At 36.8% G+C, this 27,292-nt stretch overlaps 1 protein-coding gene across 9 annotated transcripts in view; it reads left to right on the forward strand.

The window, feature by feature from the left end:
- KIF20B (kinesin family member 20B) overlaps nt 1-14,744 on the forward strand; it is an 84,711-nt gene extending 69,967 nt beyond the window's left edge. For 8 of the 9 annotated variants that reach the window (XM_086378492.1, XM_086378498.1, XM_086378490.1 and 5 more), the window contains exons 27-33: nt 2,121-2,297; nt 4,033-4,143; nt 5,718-5,915; nt 8,167-8,265; nt 8,672-8,822; nt 13,192-13,334; nt 14,493-14,744. In XM_086378492.1, coding sequence (XP_086234618.1) covers nt 2,121-2,297; nt 4,033-4,143; nt 5,718-5,915; nt 8,167-8,265; nt 8,672-8,822; nt 13,192-13,334; nt 14,493-14,570 — 957 coding nt within the window. In that variant the 3' untranslated portion in view covers nt 14,571-14,744. The remainder of the gene's footprint in view (nt 1-2,120; nt 2,298-4,032; nt 4,144-5,717; nt 5,916-8,166; nt 8,266-8,671; nt 8,823-13,191; nt 13,335-14,492) is intronic. The other variant, XM_086378494.1, reaches the window with a different exon arrangement.
- The last annotated feature ends 12,548 nt before the right edge of the window (nt 14,745-27,292 follow it).

The raw sequence follows: 27,292 nt of genomic DNA on the forward strand, positions 1-27,292 counted from the left end.
TTTCACTCAGTATTATGTTTGTGAGGATCATCTATATTTGTTCCAAGTAGCTGGAGTTAGTCTCCTTTCATTGCTGAGTATTTCAGTGTATAAGTATACCACAGTCTATTCAATTTAAAGTTGAAGATACAGAGGTTGTTACTGTTTGGGGCTGTTATGAGTAAGATATCCTGTAAACATTTTTATATATTTCTCTTAGTGCACGTGTGCATTCATTTCTATTGCATATATAGCCAAGAATAGAATCGCTAGTGGATAGGGTAAACATCCCTGGAGGAAGGGATGGCAATCCACTCCAGTATTTTTACCTGGAAAATCCCATGGACAGAGGAGCCTGGCGGACTGCAGTCCATAGGGTCACACAGAGTCTGACATGAATGAAGCAGTTAGCAGGCAGGCAGGCACGGTAAACATATGTGGAACTCTAGTAGAATGCCAGACTAATTTTCAAAGTAGTTTTACCCATTTATACTGCAATTTGTATTGTTGGATGTTTTGTTTATTGGCTCTGCCTACCCAAGTCCCCTTGTTTATTTTCTGTTTGACTATCTTTTTTATACAGGAGTTCCTTATACTTTCTGGATAGGAGTGTGTTGCAATTACCTTCTTTCAAACTCTGGTTTACCTTTTTACTCTCATTGCCTTTTTAGAACAGAAATGAAGAATTATTCTAATTCATTTTCTCAGTCTTTTCCTTTATTAACTTCAAGGACATGAAGCTGTTCTCTTACATTATTTCCAGAAAGGTTTGGGGTTTTACCTTTCCTATTTTGATTCCAGTGTTAATTTTTGTGTTGGGGTGAGATAGGGGTAAAGGCTGTCATCGTTCTTATAAATTTGAATTACCAATCGACCTGGTAGTACTTTTTGAAAAAGCTGTTACTTTTCTACTGCTCTGCAACTTTTGTTGTAGGTCAGTTGTCCAGTGGTTAACTTTTGTATATGGTGTGAGATTATAAGTTTTTTTTTCCATTTGGCTGTTCAGTTGTTCCATCACCCTTTGTAGAAAAGACTGTTGTTTTCTCCATTGAGTTTCTTTGACATTTTTATGGAATATCAATTGACCATGATATTTTTGGACTGTATCCTCTGTTCTCTGATGTCTGTATATCCTTAAGACAATATCACACTGTCTTTATTATTATATATAGTAGGCTTAAAATGACATGGTATGATTGCTTCTACTTTGTACTTCATTTTCAAAGTAAATTTGACTATGTCATTTGCATTTTCATGTTATTTTTAGAGTCAGCTTTTCCACTTCTACTCACTCACAGACACACAGATACACACACACACTTGCTTGGATTTTTATTGAAGTTGCTTTAACTCTAGATCTTCTAAGGGAGAACTGACATTTTAAAAATAATGAATCTTTTAATCTTTGAACACAGGTTCTCTTTATTTAAAAAAGAAAGTGAAAGTGTTAGTTGCTCAGTCTTGTTCTACTCTTTGCAACCCCATGGACTGTAGCTGGCCAGGCTCCTTTTTCCTTGGAATTCTCCAGGCAGGAATACTGGAGTGGGTTGCCAGTCTCTTCTCCAGGGGATCTTCCCAACCCAGGAATCGAACCTGTGTCTCCTGCATTGCAGGCAGATTCTTTACTGTCTGAGCTACCAGGGAAGCCCCTTGTTTATTTACATGTTCCTTTATTTCTTTCAGCAGTGTATTGTAGTTATGTTTAGATCTTGCACATATTTTCTCTAATTTGCCAGTTTTTCAACCCAGTGAAAAAGTATTTTTAATTTTCATTTTTCTGTTGTTTGTTGCTATTGGTTTTGTCATTTATTTTTTTGTAATTTTACCATCTCATTTTGCAAATATTGAGGGAAATGCTAGAATTAGTTTAAAAGCTCTAATTGTTTATTGAAGGAAGTGCCCAGTAAGCTTTTTTTGTTTTGAATGAGGTGGGATAGGATATAATATGTGGATAGTTAAGGTATATAAAGGCATTATGTATTTGGTTTTTTAAGTAAATATTTTATCTAGACTTGTCTATGTAGTTTGTTGTGTATCCTGTTCACAGTTGTATTTATTGTGTTATCCATAATAACTTCAAAAATTCTTAGATTCATAATGTTACAACATTTACTTTAGCATTTTGTGTTTATTCTGTTTAGGAAATACTTAAAGGACAGTTGGCTGAGAAAGATGGTAACCTCCAGCAGTGGCGGGAAGAACGCGATCAACTTGTTGCAGCTTTAGAAATACAGCTGAAAGCACTGATCTCCAGTAATGTACAAAAAGATAATGAAATCGAACAATTAAAAAAGATCACATCAGAGGCTTCTAAGACAGTCAGTAGAATCTTTTTCTTTCTATGCCTTTTTTGATTAAACATAGGAGTTTTCCAAAATTATTTAATTGATTAACTTTTAAAGAATACAAATGTTAGTAGATCAGTTAGGAATCACAGATTGAAAAAATTATTTGCATGTTTGCCATGAATTTTGAGTTTTCAGAGTTTACTCTGAGTTGACCCATCAGTGACTGGTTGAGGAATAGTACTTTCTCTAATATTTTGGCCATATCTTCAGGTAGAGTATTTAGAAAATAAACAACTGGTGATTTAGTCCCTCATCTGTCTTTAAAATATGGCAGTGTGACTCAGCCTGAACTCTTGCTGATATTTAAATATTTGAGCCCATCCTAAATTTATGATAAAGATACACACTGTTTTTGAAAATAAGCACAATGGTGAGGAGATGTGAGTCATTCAGCAGGTACTTTTTTTTTCTTGGCCACACCACTCAGCTTGCAACATCTTAGTTCCCCGATCAGGGAATGAATCCGGGCCCCAGCAGTGAGAGCTCTGAGTTCTAACCACTGAACTACCAGGGAATTCCCAGGAGCTACTTTTGTAATATGCATTGGAGTTAGGAACCCTAGATGAAGAAAGTATTGCATTTCTCAGATAGCTGTTTCCCAGGAAAATTGAATCAGGGTGCATCTAAAGCTAGTCTTTTCAGAGTAAATGATTGGCATTTGAAAATATGCCATTCTAAAGCCTTTAGATAAATAATAAAATAAATGTGTATGTGTGTATCTGTCTCTTACATCAAAAGACCTTGTGATTCTCAGAGAAAGACTGCTCAAAACAGGTATTAGCATGTTGTATAAATTGTACAGAATAGACAGTTAGAAAAATGAGGTATCAACTACTGTCATTGTGGTTTGGGACCTTTGGGAAAATTACTCAACATTTCTGAACTTTAAATCAGAGGTGATAATGTCTTCCTAATGGAATTGTGAAAATTTATTGAGAGTGTTTATAAAACAGTTAGCACAGTTATTACAACAGTGGAAGTCAGTACATGCTAGTTGCTTTCTGCATTATGAGTGCAAATAGGATCCCTTTTACTTACAATTCTGGGTAGGTGACATAAGAGATGTATTTGACTTTTGATTTTGGTGGCAGTGATTAGAGGGTCCATGTTGGAATTTATCAAGTTTAGCAATGTAAATATGATTTTTTTTTATAGATAGGGTTTAGGAATAGAGAATATCCTGTGACTAAGTGGGATGAAGAGCGTGCAGCAAGGAAAAGTTCAGTTATCAGTATAGTCTTTTCTACTCTGATTCTGTAGTTGCATTCCTAAGACACCTCTAGTTTTTCAGAATTACATTATCAAAGTGATTTGGGAGGTTTAAGCTCCAACTCAGTACAGAGTCTGGTTTTGTTATTTAATGTCTCTAGGTCTCTGTTTCCTATACGGAAAGTAGAAATAATGATTCTTGCCAAATCTAACTCTGAGTTGCAATGAAAGTAAAATGAGAGAATATATGTAAAACACCTTGGAACTTGAAAGTAATCTTTCAAATTTCTGTTTAGGTCAGACTCAGAAGAGGCTGGAAAGTTGCCGAGTCTATGAGCATGCAAAAGAGGAAGAAGGAGAGTTAGTTGGTCATTGAAGTCTTTAGTTACTTCCAGTATTGAATTCATCTAAATCTTGATTTTATATTCTTTAGGTGAATTATTTTAATGTATATTCAGTTACAGCGGCTTGTTGCTTTAATATTTCCTTATTTTAGGAAAAACAGACCATGGATATCCACCTCACACAAATGAGTTCAACAGATCCTGGCAGGGTTGAAATTGAACCTCAGTCAACAAGTTTTGAAATTTCCAGAGGTGAAGTAGAGGTGGGTATTTGATAACACAGTCTGTTCTTTAACCCTCTTTGCCAATGACCATTAATTACTAAATAACACTTGAAAGTATAATTTAATTAGCTGTTGAAGGTATCTTGCTGTACAGTTAGCTATGAGTGCTCTTGGGAAGGAGAACTAAAGGCTTTTGAGGGGAGATGCAATTCTCCTGAGGAAATTTGATCCCCAAATGATACTGATCTCCTCAAAATGATACTGATCTCAAACAACAGATCTTTTAATATAAATAAATTTGATGGTCAGAAATAGGAAATCCCACCAAAGATAAAATTTGGATGACTGTTTTCTCTCATAAGTAGTCCATTTAAAAAGCATTCTAGTAAATAGTATTTTTTGGAAATTTTACCCACTTTACAACTTTATCACAAAATCCCAGTAACCTCACAGTGAAGTTTCTTTGGTTTGAAGTGGGCTTGGGGTTCTGTGACTCATGTTGTATAGCATAGAGTTTATCAGAGGGCCTATGAAATAGGTAAAAATCATATGTCACTTTTTGAAAATAAAATTACTTTTTAAAATATTTATTTCAAAAACATTTAATGGGAGCATTCATTGTTAGGAACTTTGCTAAGCCCTGAGGGTAAAGACATAAGATCGCCATCCTCGAGGAGTAAGAATTCTAATAAGACAGGTATTTAATGACTGTCTTGTTTGACCATTAGGACTGAGTGTTATGAAGAGAGTGCTGAGAAGGCACACTGAGGAAGATAGGATGAATTTTGCTTGAGTGGCTGTGTAGAAAAAGTAACATTATACTGGGTCTTGAAGGCTAATGGAAGTTTACCAAGCAGAGAATGGGAAGAGAAAGGCATTTTAATTCAGGAAAATAGCATAAGGCATTCCTTACAAGGCTTCAGAAGAACCATGTTACTTCCACCACATGCTGTTAGTCATAGAAGCCATTAAAGCCAGCCTCTATTCAGGGGCGGGGGGATGAGACTCTTGAGGAAGAATAGTATTCACAGCAAACTGTAGTTTACCACAGTGAGGGTGCTTATTACCTGGTAGCTCAGACAATAAAAAATCCGCCTGCATTGTGCGAGACCTGGGTTCAATCCCTTGGTTGGGAAGATCCCCTGGAGAAGGGAATGGCTATCCACTCCAGTATTCTTGCCTGGAAAACCCCATGGACAGAGGAGCCTGGCAAACTATAGTCCATGGGGTCCTAAAGAGTTGGACACGACTGAGCAACTTTAAATAAACAATAGATATTGGAATAGATAGGGTGCTTATTAAAAATCCTAGACTCTTTTCTTCGAGATTCCTGGTTTAGTAAATTCGTGGTAGAGTTCCAGAATTTTTAAAACTCTTTCTCCAGAGTATTCTTATGATGATACAGGTTTGGGAAATACTGAGTACCATGTGTAAACCTGGAGAAAGTAGATGACAACTCACTCTTTATATCCCTGTTGTGATGAGTTTGACCCAAACGTTTTATCTTTCCCAATTCATTCTTTTTAATAGGTATTTGACAGAGGTAATTTTTGGCAATTTAGAAATTCATGTTCTGCAAATACGGTTTGTTTTCCTTTTAAATTCTGTTGTAGGATGGATCTGTAGTCCTTGACTCTTGTGAAGTGTCAACAGAAAATAATCAAAGCACTCGATTTCCAAAACCTGAGTTAGAGATTCAATTTACACCTTTACAGCCAAACAGAATGGCAGTGAAACACCCAGGTTGTACCTCACCAGTGACGGTTAAGATTCCCAAGGCCCGAAAGAGGAAAAGTCATGAAATGGAAGAGGTAAATACTTAACTATTAAGTGAACTAAACAAGTAAGTTTTATTATTGTTCAGCTATATAGTTAAACTCTGCTACCTTGCCCTCCTGTGCATAAGCACTAGTATTAGAACCCAGAGTCATAGTTTACAGTGTATTTAATACTCTTAAGAATGTCGCTGTGCTAAACAGTCCTTAAACAAAAAGCTTGAGGATTTTAAAATGTGTAGACGTTTCCTTGTTTCAGTGAAGCTGTGATAGGTCAAATGGTGGTGAATTTTAGTAGAAAGCTATTTCAGTATTCCGGTTCTGTTCATACTTAGTCACTTTCCTTCCTGTGGAGTAGAAAAGGGATTAAGGATAAAGGAATTAGAGAAACTGAAATGACTAACTTGCTTGAATAGAATCGTTGTAATTTAGTTAAAATCTTAGGTCTCTATGATCGTAATAGGTTTCAGAAGAGAAATTCTTTTTCTGTGAGCCAGTATGAAAATTTGGATCCTGTTTAGTGGTAGGCCAAAAATGATTTACTTTTGCTTCTGCAGCTTTCTGATTGTGGGGTTACCAACCTTCTATCATATTCTAGCCATGTCGGTTCAGCAAGTCACATAAATTTTCTGATTCTCACTTTCCTCCTTTTGAAATAAAGAATTAGATATACTGTGTTTAAAATGTTTTGCTGTAACATTATGTACCTGTAATAGGTACATAATAAATGACAATATTTATGCTAAAAGCAGTATTTATGTTTAAAACTCTTTAGCACAATAACTTTTCCTCCAACTTGTCTTTTTCACTTCTTTAAAGAGTAGTGTATTTTCAAGCTGGTGGAAGAACAGAAATAATATTAAACATACTCCTGAGGCTCTCTGTCAGATAATACATTTGATGAATGAGTATTATTTAGCATATTTCTTGCTACACGTAGAGCACCTTAAAAGATTGTTTTGGAGAGCCTTAGTTAACTTTTATTCTATATTTAATACACTTAGATACCATTAAGATACAGATGACCCTTGGACAACATGAGGGCTCAGTGCCAGTCATTGTGCAGAATTGAGAGACAGTTATTTTATTCATTTTACTGCTGGTATATACTCCCCATTTCAGAATTACTTACAACAACAGATTGTTCAAAGTAAACCATGTAGAAACTTAAAACTTTTAAGTGATTTTGCTAGGCTCTTTCCTGCTATAGTAAACAGTGTTGTGAAGTCTTCAGGAAAATAATTTATACAATGCTATATTCTCCTCTAAATTCTACTCCAAATTTGAAGTGCTCTATTGAAAACAGCAAGTGTGATGGAGTTACAGTCTTTCTTCCTTTGCTTTCCTTGATTACCATCTATCTGTCTTTCCTGTCTTTAGAAAATCTGCTTCTTGTCATCCTTATGACTTTACTTTGTAACTTGAATTCTGAGGCTCAGTCGTGATCTTCTCTCTTTCTGTTCTTGCCTTCCCCCGCCCCCTTTATGCTTATCATCTTTAGCACAGTTAGGATTTGCACAAGTTCAATTCAGTTAATAACTACAAAAGATTTTGTCTTAAGTAAGGTTATGTGGGGAAAAAGAGTAAGATGTCATGCCTATTTAGTACTGAAGGCAGATTTTATGTCTTCACTATCATTTTTTACCTGTGCTTATACTGAAGATTTTTGTTTTCAGTGTCACCAAGTACCAATTAGAGGTCATACTCAGCATGATTTGGGAGTTGGGAAAAGGGTAGATATATTACTATGTTGTATTTTAAAGATGGGACTCAAAAGATGTTATCCCTTCATTTAAGTAATGTAATTTCATTATGATGCATGTGAAAAATTCATACCTTCAATCATTTTGTAATAAAAACATGTATTATATCGTCACGCTGTGCACTTAAACCTACATATGTTATATATCAGTAATATTTCACTGAAGGTGAAAAAATTGTGAGAAGAAAGTTGTACCTTCAGTCAGGGTTTCTCAGCTTCAGCATGATTGACATTTTTGGCCAGATATTTCTTTGTTTTGAAGAGTTCAATGTCCTGTACATTGTAGGGTTTTTTAGCAGTATTCCTGGCCTCTACCCACTAGTTGCCATTAAACCTGCCTCTTATACCCAGCAATGACAATCATAAATATCTTCAGACATTGCCAGTGTCCCCAGTCAGAATTGCTCCTGGTTAAGAACTATTTGCTTGTTTTTTTGTTTGTTTGTTTTCTTTTTTTTCTTCCTCTGGAGTCTAGAGAGAGAAAGAATATGTTGTTTAATCAGTGCTGAACTTCATTATTTTTAGGACTTTGTGAAATTTGAAAATAAGAAGAATGCTACACCAAGAATTAATTTGAAGTCCCCTGTTTCTGAGCATAGAAATTCTTTCAAAAAGGAACAAAAGGTTTGTCTTTTAATTTGTCCAGAATTGACCATTTTCATAAGTTACATTTGTGAAGTAGATGATGAAAATAAAAATGTCAAATTTGATTAGTAATTATTCAGAAGTTGAGTTTTGTCCAGTTATAACTCACTTATATTCTGTTTTCTATTTATCTAATTCAACTTAGAATATATAACCTTTAACATTTGACAGGTAGCAGGTACTTCCTGATGTGTTCACCTCTGACTTAGCACTCTTATCACACTCATTCTCTGGCCCTTTCATCCCTCTCCTATATTATTAACCCCAAGTTCCCTGCCTGAGAATTTATAACTTGTGTCTGGCCTCTTTAATTCAACTATGGCTATAACTGTTTGTTCTAACATGCCTCATTACCAATAACAACAAAAAAATGTTTGTTTATTAGGTTTCCATACGCCCATCATCTAAGAAAACTTATTCTTTACGGAGTCATGCATCCACAGTTGGTGTAAACGGGTCTGCTAAGAAAAAAGAAGGAACGCTACAGAAATTTGGAGACTTCTTACAACATTCTCCAACTATTCTTCAGTCAAAAGGTTTGCAGACTATTAATTAAATGACCCTTTATGTTACATGTATGGTGTTTTCTAATATCTGATTTGTATAAACTCAACCACAGTGACTCTTACATCTCCAGTAGAAACTGTTCTGTGTTAATGTTAGGTATTGAGGGAGGAAGCATGAACCTGTGATGTGCCTTGGCGTTCACTGTGTGGTGGGAGAGAACAGTCTGTATTTAAATAATTGATCCAGAGTAGCTTCCCAGGTGGCGCTAGTGGTAAAGAGCCTGCTTGCCAGTGCAAGAGATGTAAGAGACATGGGTTTGATCCCTGGGATGGAAAGATTCTGTGGAGAAGGGAATGGCAACCCACTCCACTATTCTTGCCTGGAGACACCAATGGACAGAGGAGCTTGGAGGGCTACAGTCCATAGGGTCGCACAGAGTTGGACACAACTGAAGCGACTTAGCATGCGTGCATGCAGACTGCTTAATGCATTGTAGAGATACAAGGAAAGAACTATGGTAGTATTGGAGGAAAAGAACTGTTGGGGCTATGGGAAGATTTGATATTAATAGAAGAGATGGGATTTAACTTGGGTATTGAAATGCTGGAAGATTATACCTCCTAGAAGTAACCACTATTAGTATTATGGTATATATTCTAGTGCTTTTTTCCTCTGCATGGATAAATATTACCTAATCTTATGTACTATATCAAAAACATATTTCTTTAAATATCTGTAAAGTTTAGTTGCTTAATGCTTTTTTCTTTATAATGTAGACATATTAATACTCTGGTATTAATATGTGATAAGATATATATTCTCTCTATACACTTACACATAAATACATACTTACATACACATCTACCAGAAAGAACAGTTTTATTATAAGTAGAGTACCAGGGAAGTGGAGCACTTGTGCAGGCAGTTCTAGGTAGCAATATGCATCTGGCATCTAGAATGTGGAGAGGTTATTAGGAGGAAGGGAGCAGGAAGGAGTGAGTTTTCATGAAATTACCTGAGTGGTGGTGGTGGGATAAATTGGAGACTAGAGGTGGGGAGAATGAGGAGGGAAATGACTAAAAGCAGGGGGACAGTTGAATTGAGTCACACTGGTTGTGTAAAAATACTTTGTGTAAAAACTTACCACAGAGCTTCCCAAACTTTCTTGGTTCACAATGCCTTTAATGTGTCAGTAATTTTTTTCAGTGCGTCCATGCACCCAAAGAAACACCTAAATAGTCCCGTCCATTAATACTTAAGGCCAAACAATCCCTGAAAATTTAGCTTCTGAAAATCCAGGTTGCTAAAATATGTCACCATCCAAAGGAAGGATATTTGATACCTTTTTGAAACTGTGTACTACCTTGAGTTGAGTGTCACTGTTTTCCTTAGAAATTTAAAATATTCCAAGTTGCTCTTGTGAATTTGCTGCAACATGTCTTGGCACACAGTTTGGGAACTTCAGACTTAGATCCATTTGTGTGTATGTGTGTGTGTGTGTATATATATTGTGTGTATGTATGTGTGTGTGTATATATATTGTGTGTATGTATGTGTGTATGTATATATATATATATATATTAAAAGTATACATTGTTGGAAAGGTATCATTTGTATAAGCATAGAAAATATCTGGAGAGGTAAACAGCAAATTGTTAAATGTCTAAATTTGGAGAAGTGGGACTTGTTATTTTAGATTTTTAGGTATTCTACTTAATTATATTGACCATTGTTTATATTTATTTAGTTGCTAAATTGTGTCCGACCCTTTGTGACCCCATGGACTATAGCCCACCAGGCTCCTCTGTCCATGGGATTTCTCAGGCAAGAATACTGGAGTGGGTTGCCATTTCCTTCTCCAGGGGATCTTCCCGACCCAGGAATCAAACCTGGGATTCGGGTTGATTCTTCCCGACCCAGGAATCGAACCTGCATTGCAGGTAGATTCTTTACTGACTGAGCTACAAGGGAAGCCCTTCTCCTTGAAAACATATTTCCTTTTGATATATAAACAATATATTGCCATAAAAAGCAATGCATATATGGTTTATATATTAACAGGAAACATGTTTTCAAATAAAGGGAAGTACCCAGATAGTAATGACTTCCTGACTTGGTTGATTTAGCTTAACAGCTTCCCTACTATATACCTGGTGTGGGTTTCTTTTTTTAAAACTCCTTTCTAGGAATATAAAGATTGCCTGTTTTGGATTGTAACTGCAGTACATGTCTCTTGTTGATCACTTGGAAATAAAGGGAAAAAAGAAGAAAATAGAGGCTAGTTCTTAAAATTCTGTTGCTCTGACAACTACTCTTAATCCAGTACTCAGTATCACTGTTCTCCCCATTTATCCCTTATGCCTATCTCCTATCCATTCAGTACATAGCAGCCAGAGTGATCTTTTCAAAGTACAAATTATTTAAGCCATTTAATTTTTTGTTTTCTTATTATCTATTCCAGTAGGATATAAGCTCTGCAAGTGCGACATGTCTGTCTTGTTTACATCTTCGGCTCTTAGTACAGTGGTTTGCACATAGTAGTGTGGGATTTTGAGGCTCCAACCCAAATCCTATGTGTGATTTGTTTCAGGCTGACCATGGGCGACTACAAAGGTTTTACCTGTTAGGCCTCATAAGGAAAAGCTGCCCTTCCCACATCAAACATGATACACAGCCAGTGCATTCCAGTCTTTGAAGGGAGTTAGTCAGTCAAGGACTCAGATCTCCTGCTGGCCATACTCTTACACATATCTGCATTCCTAGCCTGTGTGTGTGTGTTAGCCACTCAGTGGTGTCCAATTCTTTGTGACTCCATGGACTGTAGTCTGCTAGGCTCCTCGTCCATGGAATTGTCCAGGCAAGAATAGTGAGTGGGTTGCCATTTCCTTCTCCAGGGGATCTTCCCGACCCAGGTATTGAACCTGGGTCTCTTGCATTGCAGGCAGATTCTTTTACCACTGAGCCACCATGGAATTGCTAGCCTAGGGGCCTTCATTTGGATGCTCCTAATTGTGAGTGCCTTCAGTAGAGAATGTCCTCAGGCATCTCTGCTGAAGACTTTATGATGGGGAAGGAGAAGGAACCTTGGAGACACTTTTTTCCACTGACTGTACTTTTCCACTCCTCCCCTCTAGTCTCCAGCACCAAGGTCCATAAAACTGCAAGTGCGGAAGCCTTTTGACAGTGATAGAACCACCACTTCTGTGCTGATGCACCTGACCCAGACATGCATTATCCCATGGGGGAGTGTGGAGCAGGGCAGGGTTTGGTATGTTCTCAGTTTAGACTTCCCTGGTGGCTCCGATGGTAAAGCGTCTGCCTACAATGCAGGAGACCCAGGTTCCATCCCTGGATTGGGAAGATTGCCTGGAGAAGGAAATGGCAACCCACTCCAGTAGTCTTGCCTGGAAAATTCCATGGACAGAGGAGCCTGATAGGCTAGAGTCCATGGGGTCACAAAGAGTTGGACACGACTGAGTGACTTCACTCACTCAGCTTAGCCTCTTGCTTATTTAATTGCAGTAGATGGTTAAAGGCTTTAACTTCCATGTTGACTTATCTTAATTAGCTACTCTGACATCTGGCAGCTCCGCTCTTAGGCTCAGCTTAGCCACTGACAGGTAGACACTTAATTCTGCCTATTCCCTTAAATGTGTTCTTTTTTTAAAAAATATATATTTGATATAATATGTATATATATATTTATATATTTTAAATCCAGAAGTTTTCCTAAATGGAAATGTTTTGTGCTGAAATCAGTATTTGTCTGTTAAAATAAATAAATAAATAAAGCAGATGTACAAAGTAAGAAATTGAAAAATTCCTTTTCAACTCCCTAGAAACCATCAACTGTTAAAAATTTGGTTTCTATCTTTTAATCTATGTATCTGTGTGCATGTGTTTGTTAACTGGAAGTAAATGGCTCACAATTACAAGTTACTTTTACTTAATATTCATGTGGACATCTTTACATGTGAATACTGAACTAGCTCTGCCAACCTTATTATTCTTAGTGCTGCATGGTCCACTGTGTATGTGTACTGATCTTTTCCATAAATGTAGTACTGACCTCTTCCGAGTCGTTAAGGATGCCTGAGTTTTACTGGTGGTAGTATAATTTACCAGTATGTAAATTTACCAATAGTAAATTTACCAGATTTACAAAATTTCAACCTTTACAATATGTTGAATATTAGTGAAGTGATATTTTATTTATTTGCCTATTTTTGCTGTTGATCATTAGGTCATGTATTTATTGGGCATTTCTTTGTTTTCTATTTGTGTCCTTTCACCATTTATAAATTGCAGTGCTTTTTAATATGGCTCTTTATGAAGGGTTTATAATATTTGCAATTAGGAAATTATTTCAGGATTTAACTGATAAATTTTTTTTCATAGCAAAGAAGATAATTGAAACAATGAGCTCTTCAAAGTTCTCAAATGTAGAAGTAAGTAAAGAAAATGTGTCTCGACCAAAACGGGCCAAACGAAAATTATACACAAATGAAATTTCATCTCCTATTGATATATCTGGCCAAGTGGTAAGCTACTATTTCAGTTCTCTTAAAAGTAAAACTCTTTATGTTCTTTTTAATTCTGAAATACTCTTACAATTTGAATTACATAGTGGTTTGAATCTTTTATTCTGTACACCAAGTCTCATAAAACTTGCTTTAAAAGTTATACTATTGGTACTGGATGTGTTAAGTTTGTAGTAATTGAATGTAAATGCTACATTGATGTATACAAGTGTCACGTGCATCTGCATTGGTAAACTCATTAGAATTCTAGAACTTTTAATTCCATCAATAGAATTATCACTGTTTAATAATTTCTTGGCTTCTAACATCTGTTTTTTCATGTTATCTTTATCATAAGAGTTGTACAAATCTGGGCCTAAGTCTGCCTGGTAAAAATATAGACTTGACATTCAGTCATTTCCTCCCACTTTGCCTCTAAGCCTTCCATGTTCTCTTCAGAAAAGACTGTAGTTCGTCACCCCGACTCTGTGACTCATTCTCCTGACTCAGAACACGCTGTTCTATTACAGGGAAAGTTCTAATTTTCTATCATGCTTGCATTTGCCTAGTGGATAAAAGTGAAGATAGGAAAATAATTAAAGGAAAAGCCTTCAACAGGAAGTGGCCAAGAAAAATCAGGAGAGACCTTTTTGTAACAGTAGCTGTCAGATAAAAGATAGACACTTGAAGCAAGTAGTAAAGAATTAGGGTCATTAGGACATGCTTTTCAAGGTGCTGTTCTCTTGGTAACTTTTTTCCATCTGTCTGATAAAGTACATGATTTTCTCCCTTGGCTGAAATTGTTTCTTTTCTTAGTTGCAAAATAATGCTCTACTTGTTATTGCAAAAAATAATTTCTTAGAAATTACTCGAGATACTTGTTTCGAAATATTTTAGTTATTATTTCAAACTATGTATGTCCTGAATTCAGTAAAAGTGTGGATTTCTTTAATTTTAGAATGAGGTGGTATTTTAAGAATCTTTTATAAAGTCTACTGCCTCAGGCATGCTTTTTTTATAGAAGATAGTGTAATTGCAGTCCAGGAGGACAAAAATTACTGTCATGTACTTATTTCAGTTATTAAACACTGAAATATGAACATATCTTATTAATTGTAAGTAAGGTTTCATTTTTACTTTTATTTTCACTTATAAAATTTGTGAAATTGTTAATTTCAGATTTTGATGGACCGTAGAGTGAAAGAAAGTGATCATCAGATTCTCAAACGACGACTTCGAACCAGAACAGTCAAATAAATCACTTATGGAGAATATTTTAATATAAATTTTGTATTCATAATCATTGTAACTTGTATCATAACTTTTTAAAGATAATTGTATATACTGTGTTGCATCAAATCCCTTTGTATATACATTGTTATTTTATACTGGTATAATTTTAATTCAATAAAGAAAACATGTCAACAATAAGTTTACTTGTCTACTTTTCTAAGGCTTTTAAATAATAGCTTCTTTTTAATAATAGCTTCTTTTATCCTAGGCGTGGGCCCAGAAAGATGCTATGGTTTTTGTTTGTGTTTATATACATAGATGTTACAAATTAGATCTTTGGTTTACTTATATTTAACTGTTGTAGGACTTGCTTTTACTGCATCTGTTAGGAAATACAGGTGATTTTACATATCTATACAGGAAGTAAGTGTGTATAGGTCATCTGGTTGCTAAAATGTGCACATATTTTAGAAAAGATGTCAGGTTTTTAATTAGAATATCTTTTATTTTTAAATAATAGAATAGAGTTGGCTTTCTGAATTTTTTAGGACACAGATGATTAGAAGCAGAAAGTTAGAAGGGAAGAGGAGATAACATCTAGAGGCCAAAAATAACACTGTTATCTAAGAAATATAGAATTTTAGTCGGCACACGCCCTGCAACTAGAGAAAGCCCACATGCAGCAAAAAAGACCCAGTGCAACCAAAAAATAAATAAATAAAAATAATAAATTAAAGCCATATGTAGAGAGAAAACTGCAGTGAGGCAAGGAAGATCAGTGATTGCCTTGAAGCCATGGTCAGGAGATGGAATCTGAGGACATGAGGAAACTTCTTGGGGGAATGGCTATGTTCTGTGGCTTGAGTGTTCTGTATGCAATCTCTAAAAATAAAATTGTCTTTGAATTAATTTTATTGCTTGAAATATAAAGCTGGGAAAAAAGATTTTAAAATAAGCACCAAAACTGCAATGAGGTACCATTCTGTGGAGACCAGAATAGCTAAAATTAGAAAGACTGACAATACCACGTGAAAGATTCTGGCTTCTAGCATGTACATTTAATGGAAATTTTTTCCCCCTGTAGAGTAACTGCACTCATTCTTTATTGTGGCAAGAGATCATATTTTGGAAAATGTTTTGGAGGCATTTTTTGACCTAAGGTTCAGTTCAGTCACTCAGTCGTGTCTGACTCTTTGCGACCCCATGGACAGCAGCCTGCCAGGCCTCCCTGTTCATCAGCAACTTCCGAAGCTTACGCAGACTCACGTCCATTGAGTCGGTGATGCCATCCAACCATCCCATCCTCTCGTCCCCTTCTCCTCCTGCCTTCAATCATTCTCAGCATCAGGGTCTTTTCAAATGAGTAAGTTCTTCACATCAGGTGGCCAAAGTATTGGAGCTTCAGCATCAGTCCTTCCAATGAATATTCAGGACTGATTTCCTTTAGGATGGCCTGGTTGGATCTCCTTGCAGTCCAAGGGACTCTCAAGAGTCTTTTCCAACACCACAGTTCAAAATCATCAATTCTTCAGTGTTCGTCTTTCTTTATAGTCCAACTATCACATCCATACATGACTACTGGGAAAACCATAGCCTTGACTAGATGGGCCTTTGTTGGCAAAGTAATGTCTCTGCTTTTTAATATGCTGTCTAGGTTGGTCATGACTTAAGGTATGGTGACTTTAAAATGATAGAATTATAATAGAAACATTTTATTAAAGCTCACTTTAGAATACAGGTATTAATAATTCCACTTGATGAAGTGGTTATAGCAAATTTGAGGGAGTTTGCAAATCTGTAGGTAGAATTTAAAATGAAATATAAGACAAATATAAGCTGGGTTCTGAATGCCCTAGGGGCTATCATTAGAGGAAGGCTTTTGTAAAGGAAATAATGCTTTAATACTTAGAGTAATCACTTTCTAATTTATGTGTTTTATAAGTTTAAAATTTTATTTTTTCTTATGTCAAGTTATGCCCGATTTGTGATTAAAAGTCAGTTTAGCAAATGCTTATCAAAAGTTAATGATGATGAATACTATTTAAAGGCATAACAGAAGAAAGCCAAATATTATATAATCTAAAAATGGAAAGAGGATATATACTTCTGAATTCTCCTTTTGGTTACTAATTTTTTCATCTTCAGCATTCAAGAGAAGTGAAGACTTTATATGGAAGTTAAGGGAACAACTTCAAAGAAGTTTAGTAACCTATTGGTAGGTGTGTTAAGCCTGTAATTTTTTTCTCCCTGTGGCTTTCAGAGGTATGTTCATCTGTTAATGCAATCGTACCCATTTTTAAGAAGTCACAGTCCAGTATACTGAATATTCTTACTGATCTGAGTCTCAAATCTCAATCGGGGGGACCTGTGAATGTCATGTTCTGGTTACTCTGATCTACTATACCAAGCTGTGCTTCACTTCCCAGCTGCCCAGCTTCCCTAATCTTGGTCTTATTCACTGCTTTTGGAGCAAGACGAAAGTACTATACTTTAGCTATTTAATCTCTGCCTACAACCATCACTGCTGATGTAATTGCTATAACTGCAGTTTGATTAAGATGGGCATTTTCCATCCCCTCTTCATACTTGGTAAAGCATGTAGGCTATCAGTGTTTCTGATTTGGCCAAATCCCAGATACGGACCAGACTGGGTACTAGATTGGAATTTTACTGGCTGTCATTCTTCAAAGCTTTTCATTTCCTATTGGTGACTAGTATCTTTGAACCAGTATCTGAACTTTGTCTCAGTGTCACATACACAGTCAAGTCCCTTGTTTCCCCAAATACGGAATTCATTAAGGAACTACTATATATAGAACATAACTACTAAGGACCTACTGTATAGCACAGGAAACTATTCAATGTAATGACCTAAATGGGAAATAAATCTAAACAAGAATGGGTATATGAATAATTGATTCACCTTGCTGTGCAGCAGAAACGAACACGACATTGTAAATGAATTTATACTGCAGTAAAAATGTTTAAAAACAGAAAAATATCTACACTCCCCCCTCCCCACACACACACAAAGAGGAAGTTTAGGCTTTGCTTAGGCTGTTTCATGGCCAAGTAGGCTAAACTTTCATAAATGGGAGGCTTCATTGTGGCTTTCTAAACCTAAGGCTTGAGCTAGCAGAGCCTAGTCTAATAATAGCTAAGCATTCAGTCTTTGGTTCTAAAACTCACTTTTTATTTTCCATGTGACTGAGGAACATAAATTTATGTATAACAGTAGATGAACTGTTTATAATAGCCAGGACATGGAAGCAATCTAGATGTCCATCAGCAGATGAATGGATAAGAAAGCTGTGGTACATATACACAATGGAGTATTACTCAGCCATTAAAAAGAATACATTTGAATCAGTTCTAATGAGGTGGATGAAGCTGGAGCCTATTATACAGAGTGAAGTAAGCCAGAAGGAAAAACATAAATACAGTATACTAACGCATATATATGGAATTTAGAAAGATGGTAACAATAACCCGGTGTACGAGACAGCAAAAGAGACACTGATGTATAGAACAGTCTTATGGACTCTGTGGGAGAGGGAGAGGGTGGGAATATTTGGGAGAATGGCATTGAAACATGTAAAATATCATGTAAGAAACGAGTTGCCAGTCCAGGTTCGATGCACGATACTGGATGCTTGGGGCTGGTGCACTGGGACGACCCAGAGGGATGATATGGGGAGGGAGGAGGGAGGAGGGTTCAGGATGGGGAACACATGTATACCTGTGGCGGGTTCATTTTGATATTTGGCAAAACTAATACAATTATGTAAAGTTTAAAAATAAAATTAGAAAAAAAAAAAAAAAACAGTAGATGAACCTTATGGTACAGACTCAGCATGACTAGATTCTATATCCAATCTAAATGCAGATACATATTTTCCATGCAGTTTGTACACCAGCAATATGATTGATGACTAGTCCCACAAAACTAGTGCAATATTAGTTTTATATCCTTCAACTAGCAGTGTATGGTTCAAGAATACAGTTTATGTATTAACATTTAGCCTCCTGTCCATATTATCATTCCATTTATCATTTATTTGGGGACTCTTGTCTTTAGAATACCATTTAAAACTTAATAACCATTGACAGCACCAAAATGATGTTCTCGAGGTAAAATATGTACGTGGATTATTGGGCAATGTTAAAACTAACTTCTGAAAGTTTCAACAGAAAAGAAAACAAATGATTTCTCAGATAACACATTAAGTGGAAATTTGAAGACAAGATACATGTCATTGATCAAGATTTGTATCAGTGATCCAGTAACCAGAGATCTATTTAGTAGACCATACTGTGGCCATCACTCATACATCTATAGTTACATTCATACTACAGAGTTGAGTGGTTGTGACCCTTGTCTGCAAAGCCTGAAATTTTTACCTTTTGATCCTATACAGAAAAAGTTTGTTGGCTCCTGTAGTAGACAGTCCAACATACATAATGCCAGTTGGTAAGTGGTATTTATCCAGCAAGCTGCCAAACATGTTTTGGTCATAATCAGGAGATGTTTCTTGCCACTTCCCGGCATATTTTGGATTTAATGTAGTATGACAGTGTCTGGCATATAGGTATATTTTTTGAACATTTACTGTTTCAATTGACCTGTTTTAACTAAAAACAAGTATATGATACCCTTATTTTTTTAAATGGATCATCACAAAATAAGAACTTAGAAATGCTTAGTATTATTTTTAAAAGAAAATTTTGATTAACATTTTAATACTGTCTCTAGATGATTTTGTGAAGCATTACTGTTGAGGAATATAGTTTGGAAGGACTGTCCAAGGTCCTTGTTACTTAAAGTGCAGTCAGTAGACAGTGTGGGCATCACTTGGAAGCTTGCTAGAAAAAGACACTCATGGGTTCCACCCTAGACAACTCCTGGAAAAAAGTTGTTTTTTTAAACAAGATCTCCAAATAAGTCATGTAAAGTTTGAGGAGTACTGCCAGTTACAATACAATGGCAAGTGATTGTGAGCAACTTCTACTCATGCCCTGCTGATGCTAATGTACTTGATAGAACCATTTTGGAAAATTGGTAGTATCAATTAAAACTCCCCCACTTAAGGTGAAAAGCACAGGGAAGACTTGATTCCTGATGAAACTATTTTCTACCATCCTGGTTAAAAAAATGTAAACAATTCTCACGTCACAAAATTCTATACAGCTCAATGAGTTATCAAAAGTGAATGCATCTATCTAATGAAAAAGCAAATTTTCTGTTATTACTCTCTTGGTCTGTCCCAGTTACAACCTGTCCTGTTATTGAAAGTAACCAACTATTTAAATTTCTAACAGCATAGAATGTACAAAAAGTATGCATATGTTGTGGCTGATGCCATTTGTACTAAAATATACTTGTGCGATTTATCTATATTTTTCTTTCTGGTTATAGTATTTTCACTTATTGCTATGTGATATTCCATTATATATCACAATTTATTCATTCACCTATGGATGGACATTTCAGTTCAGTTCAGTTCAGTTGCTCAGTCATGTCCGACTCTTTGCGACCCCATGAATCGCAGCACGCCAGGCCTCCCTGTCCATCACCAACTCCCAAAGTTCACTCAAACTCAAGTCCGTTGAGTCGGTGATGCCATCCAGCCATCTCATCCTGTGTCGTCCCCTTCTCCTCCTGCCCCCAATCCCTCCCAGCATCAGAGTCTTTTCCAATGAGTCAACTCTTCGCATGAGGTGGCCAAAGTACTGGAGTTTCAGCTTTAGCATCATTCCAAAGAAATCCCAGGGCTGATCTCCTTCAGAATGGACTGGTTGGATCTCCTTGCAGTCCAAGGGACTCTCAAGAGTCTTCTCCAACACCACAGTTCAAAAGCATCAATTCTTCGGCGAGCAGCCTTCTTCACAGTCCATCTCTCACATGCATACATGACCACTGGAAAAACCATAGCCTTGACTAGATGGACCTTTTTGGCAAAGTAATGTCTCTGCTTTTGAATATGCTGTCTAGGTTGGTCATAACTTTCCTTCCAAGGAGTAAGCGTCTTTTAATTTCATGGCTGCAGTCACCATCTACAGTGATTTTGGAGCCCAAAAAGATAAAGTCTGACACTGTTTCCACTGTTTCCCATCTATTTCCCATGAAGTGATGGGACCAGATGCCATGATCTTCGTTTTCTGAATGTTGAACTTTAAGCCAAATTTTTCACTCTCCTCTTTCACTTTCATCAAGAGGCTTTTTAGTTCCTCTTCACTTTCTGCCTTAAGGGTGGTGTCATCTGCATATCTGAGGTTATTGATATTTCTTCCAGCAATCTTGATTCCAGCTTGTGCTTCTTCCAGCCCAGCGTTTCTCATGATGTACTCTGCATATAAGTTAAATAAGCAGGGTGACAATATACAGCCTTGACGTACTCCTTTTCCTATTTGGAACCAGTTTGTTGTGATCCACACAGTCAAAGGCTTTGGCATAATCAATAAAGCAGAAGTAGATTTTTTTTCTGGAACTCTCTTGCTTTTTCTGATGATCCAGCGGATGTTGGCAATTTGATCTCTGGTTCCTCTGCCTTTTCTAAAACCAGCTTGAACATCAGGAAGTTCACGGTTCACATATTGCTGAAGCCTGGCTTGGAGAATTTTGAGCATACTTTCCTAGCGTGTGAGATGAGTGCAATTGTGCAGTAGTTTGAGCATTCTTTGGCATTGCCTTTCTTTGGGATTGGAAAGAAAACTGACCTTTTCCAGTCCTGTGGCCACTGCTGAGTTTTCCAAATTTGCTGACATATTGAGTGCAGCACTTTCATGGCATCATCTTTCAAGATTTGAAATAGCTCAACTGGAATTCCATCACCTCCACTAGCTTTGTTTGTAGTGATGCTTTCTAAGGCCCACTTGACTTCACATTCCTGGATGTCTGGCTCTAGGTGAGTGATCATACCATCGTGATTATCTTGGTTGTGAAGATCTTTTTTGTACAGTTCTTCTGTGTATTATTCTTTTTTTAATTTAATTTTATTTTTTAACTTTACAATATTGTATTGGTTTTGCCATATATCGAAATGAATCCGCCACAGGTATACATGTGTTCCCCATCCTGAACCCTCCTCCCTCCTCCCTCCCCATACCATCCCTCTGGGTCATCCCAGTGTACCAGCCCCAAGCATCCAGTATCGTGCATCGAACCTGGACTGGTGACTCGTTTCAATATGATATTATACATATTTCAATGCCATTCTCCCAAATCATCCCACCCTCTCCCTCTCCCACAGAGTCCTAAAGACTGTTCTATACATCAGTGTCTCTTTTGCTGTCTCGTATACAGGGTTATTGTTACCATCTTTCTAAATTCCATATATATGCATTAGTATACTGTATTGGTGTGTTTCTTTCTGGCTTACTTCACTCTGTATAATAGGCTCCAGTTTCATCCACCTTATTAGAACTGATTCAAATGTATTCTTTTTAATGGCTGAGTAATACTCCATTGTGTATATGTACCATAGCTTTCTTATCCATTCATCTGCTGATGGACATCTAGATTGCTTCCATGTCCTGGCTATTATAAACAGTGCTGCGATGAACATTGGGGTACATGTGTCTCTTTCCCTTCTGGTTTCCTCAGTGTGTATGCCCAGCAGTGGGATTGCTGGATCATAAGGCAGTTCTATTTCCAGTTTTTTTAAGGAATCTCCACACTGTTCTCCATAGTGGCTGTACTAGTTTGCATTCCCACCAACAGTGTAAGAGGGTTCCCTTTTCTCCACACCCTCTCCAGCATTTATTGCTTGTAGACTTGAATCGCAGCCATTCTGACTGGCGTGAAATGGTACCTCATAGTGGTTTTGATTTGCATTTCTCTGATAATGAGTGACGTTGAGCATCTTTTCATGTGTTTGTTAGCCATCTGTATGTCTTCTTTGGAGAAATGTCTATTTAGTTCTTTGGCCCATTTTTTGATTGGGTCATTTGTTTTTCTGGAATTGAGCTGTAGGAGTTGCTTGTATATTTTTGAGATTAGTTGTTTGTCAGTCGCTTCATTTGCTATTATTTTCTCCCATTCTGAAGGCTGTCTTTTCACCTTGCTTATAGTTTCCTTTGTTGTGCAGAAGCAACAAAGGTTAATTAGGTCCCATTTGTTTATGTTTGCTTTTATTTCCGATAATCTGGGAGGTGGGTCATAGAGGATCCTGCTGTGATGTATGTCGGAGTGTTTTGCCTATGTTCTCCTCTAGGAGTTTTATAGTTTCTGGCCTTACGTTTAGATCTTTAATCCATTTTGAGTTTATTTTTGTGTATGGTGTTAGAAAGTGTTCTACTTTCATTCTTTTACAAGTGGTTGACCAGTTTTCCCAGCACCACTTGTTAAAGAGATTGTCTTTTCTCCATTGTATATTCTTGCCTCCTTTGTCAAAGATAATGTGTCCATATGTGCGTGGATTTATCTCTGGGCTTTCTATTTTGTTCCATTGATCTATATTTCTGTCTTTGTGCCAGTACCATACTGTCTTGATGACTGTGGCTTTGTAGTAGAGCCTGAAGTCAGGCAGGTTGATTCCTCCAGTTCCATTCTTCTTTCTCAAGATAGCTTTGGCTCTTCGAGGTTTTTTGTATTTCCATACAAATTGTGAAATTATTTGTTCTAGCTCTGTGAAGAATACTGTTGGTAGCTTGATAGGGATTGCATTGAATCTATAAATTGCTTTGGGTACTATACTCATTTTCACTATATTGATTCTTCCAATCCATGAACATGGTATATTTCTCCATCTATTAGTGTTCTCTTTGATTTCTTTCACCAGTGTTTTATAGTTTTCTATATATAGGTCTTTAGTTTCTTTAGGTAGATATATTCCTAAGTATTTTATTCTTTTTGTTGCAATGTTTCCTTAATTCTCTTTCTGTTTTCTCATTATTAGTGTATAGGAATGCAAGGGATTTCTGTGTGTTCATTTTATATCCTGCAACTTTACTATAGTCATTGATTAGTTCTAGTAATTTTCTGGTGGAGTCTTTAGGGTTTTCTATGTAAAGGATCATGTCATCTGCAAACAGTGAGAGTTTTACTTCTTCTTTTCCAATTTGGATTCCTTTTATTTCTTTTTCTGCTCTGATTGCTGTGGCCAAAACTTCCAAAACTATGTTGAATAGTAATGGTGAAAGTGGGCACCCTTGTCTTGTTCCTGACTTTAGAGGAAATGCTTTCAATTTTTCACCATTGAGGATAATGTTTGCTGTGGGTTTGTCATATATAGCTTTTTCTTCTGTGTATTCTTGCCACTTCTTCTTAATATCTTCTGCTTCTGTTAGGACATTTAGATTTCCAGTTTTTTTGTTGTTATTTACAAATAATGCTGCCATAAACACATATCTCTGAGGTGTACCTAGCAATTGAAATTTGTAAGTTATATAATATATTTGTATGTTCAGCTTTAGAAGATACTACCATTTTCTAAAATGGTTGTACCAAAGTACATTAGCATATACATGTACAACTCAGCAGGGCATGAGTTGTAGTTCACAATCACTTGGCATTACATGGTTTTAATTTTCATTTCTTTGATGACTAATGAGTTTGAGATCCTTTCATATGTTTATTGACTATTTGATTATCTCCTTTTACTAAGTCATTTGCCCATTTTAAAATTGGGTTGTCAGTCTTATTTATTTGTAGGAATCCTATGTCTTCTAGATATGAGCTCTTTTGTCATTTATATGTGTTGCAAGTATTTTTTCTCTCTGATTTGCCTATTCACTCTTTTTTTTTTTAATTTTTTTACCTTTTACTTTTTTATTTTTGTTTCACTCTTTTAATAATATATATTTTGAATAATTTTTCACGTTGTACTTAGAGAGTTGATCAGAACCATCTAATTCAGTATTGCCAGAAGTAGAACTAGTTTCCTTTTTAATAACTAAATTTTATAGCAGTAATGTATATTTTGGAGAAGGCAATGGCACCCCACTCCAGTACTCTTGCCTGGAAAATCCCATGGACGGAGGAGCCTGGTGGGGCTGCAGTCCATGGGGTTGAGAAGAGTCGGACACAACTGAATGACTTCACTTTCACTTTTCACTTTCATGCATTGGAGAAGGAAATGGAAACCCAGTCCAGTGTTCTTGCCTAGAGAATCCCAGGGACGGGGGAGCCTGGTGGGCTTCCATCTATGGGGTCGCACAGAGTCGGACACGACTGAAGCGACTTAGCAGCAGCAATGTATATTTATGATTAAAACAGCCATTATCAGCAGGAATTAGTTTGACAAGATTTTAAAAGATAACAATCTATTTCAACCTATTCAATCTTCATTTGAAGTCTTCTAGGATATGTAAAAAAGCAATAGATAAGATGTAGCCTCCATGTTACATGGGTAAGAACTTCTATAGTTGTATATTTATGCCTTTGATGATCTTCTCTCAAGATTACCAACTATGTGTTCAACAAATGCACATCAAATAGATCTGTATTGGTTGGGAAAAAGAGACAAGCTGAGATCTTGGCAATGTAAATATTAGAAAAATATTTTAAAAACTTATTTGTAAATAACTTCAAGATTATAGAAAAGTTGCAAGAATAAGAATATTATATGGAATACCTATATAATTTTTACTCAGATTCTCCCTTTTTCAGCGTTATTAAGGTATAATTGATGGAAAAATTATGATACTTAGAGTGTACAAAGTGATTTAATATACGTATACACTGTGAAAATATCCCCCATCAGGTTCACATATCCATCACCTCATGTATTTACCTTTTTTTTTCCTTTTGGTAAGAAAACTTAAGTTCTAGCAAATTTCCATTATACAGTATGGTGGTCTTCAGCAATACATGAACTGTGAAATTCCAGTTGTTCAAGCTGGTTTTAGAAAAGGCAGAGGAACCAGAGACCAAATTGCCAACATCCGCTGGATCATGGAAAAAGCAAGAGAGTTCCAGAAAAACATCTATTTCTGCTTTATTGACTACGCCAAAGCCTTTGACTGTGTGGATCACAATAAACTGTGGAAAATTCTGAAAGAGATGGGAATACCAGACCACCTGACCTGTCTCTTGAGAAATATGTATGCAGGTCAGGAAGCAACAGTTAGAACTGGACATGGAACAACAGACTGGTTCCAAATAGGAAAAGGAGTATATCAAGGCTATATATTGTCACCCTGCTTATTTAACTTGTATGCAGAGTACATCATGAGAAATGCTGGGCTGGAAGAAGCACAAGCTGGAATCAAGATTGCCGGGAGAAATATCAATAACCTCAGATATGCAGATGACACCACCCTTATGGCAGAAAGTGAAGAAGAACTAAAAAGCCTCTTGATGAAGGTGAAAGAGGAGAGTGAAAAAGTTGGTTTAAAACTCAACATTCAGAAAACAAAGATCATGGCATCTGGTCCCATCAATTCATGGGAAATAGATGGGGAAACAGTGGAAACAGTGTCAGACTTTATTTTTTGGGGCTCCAAAATCACTGTAGATGGTGACTGCAGCCATGAAATTAAAAGATGCTTACTCCTTGGAAGAAAAGTTATGACCAACCTAGATAGGATATTGAAAAGCAGAGACATTACTTTGCCAAAAAGGTCCATCTAGTCAAGGCTATGGTTTTTCCTGTGGTCATGTATGGATGTGAAAGTCGGACTGTGAAGAAAGCTGAGCACCGAAGAATTGATGTTTTTGAACTGTGGTGTTGGAGAAGACTCTTGAGAGTCCCTTGGACTGCAAGGAGATCCAACCAGTCCATTCTGAAGGAGATCAGCCCTGGGATTTCTTTGGAAGGAATGATGCTAAAGCTGAAATTGCAGTCCTTTGGCCACCTCATGGGAAGAGTTGACTCACTGGAAAAGACTCTGATGCTGGGAAGGATTGGGGGCAGGAGGAGAAGGGGACAACAGAGGATGAGATGGCTGGATGGCATCACTGACTAGATGGACGTGAGTCTGAGTGAACTCTGGGAGTTGGTGATGAACAGAGAGGCCTGGCGTGCTGCAATTCATGGGGTCGCAAAGAGTCGGACATGACTGAGCGACTGAACTGAAATATTAATGAGGAGGAGAAGAAGGGAAAAGCAAGTTCTGAGTGTGTACCTAGACTACTGTAGGGCTTTGTGTTCTTAGGTGAGTGTTGATACTCACAGGAGGAATGACTATCCACCTTAACAGGTCCTTAAGAGAATTAAATGAGAAAATACGTGAGAAAGTTTTTGGTAAATACAAAAGGTATGAAAGTCCAGTTAAAACTACGTGACAGTTTTGCCAAAGTACCTGATTGTGTACTTAGTGTGTGTGTGTGTGTGTGTGTGTGTTTGCTTAATGCATTCTTATCTCACCACAGGGAGAGTCACTCAGGAAGAAACTGGGATTTAGAGTTCTTATATTCTAAGACAGTCCTTAGTGATTTCCCCTCTGGAAACTGTAAAGGGGCCCCTGGAAGATGATGGAATCTACATACACAGATTGCTCTTTTCCCTTTGTGGCCATCAGTTTATCATCGTTTTAGAACTTCTAACTCAGTGTATATTAAAATCATGTACGTATTTTTTAAACCAAATATCGCTGGCTGGATTCTGTTGCCGACCTCACTGAATTAGTCTGGGGCAGGGCTGGGGTATTGGGATTATTGAACCCCTGGTGATTATAAGGGCTTGCAAGGTGGCACAACGGTAAAGAATTCGCCTGCCAATGCAGGAGACTTGGGTGTGATCCCTTGGATTGGGAAGATCCCCTGGAGAAGGAAATGGCAACCCATTCGAGTATTCTTGCCTGGA

Source organism: Bos grunniens, chromosome 26 (genome assembly GCF_055505025.1).
Source record: "Bos grunniens cultivar Pamir isolate PY7600 chromosome 26, Bosgru_T2T1.0, whole genome shotgun sequence".
Classification (NCBI taxonomy): domain Eukaryota; kingdom Metazoa; phylum Chordata; class Mammalia; order Artiodactyla; family Bovidae; genus Bos; species Bos grunniens.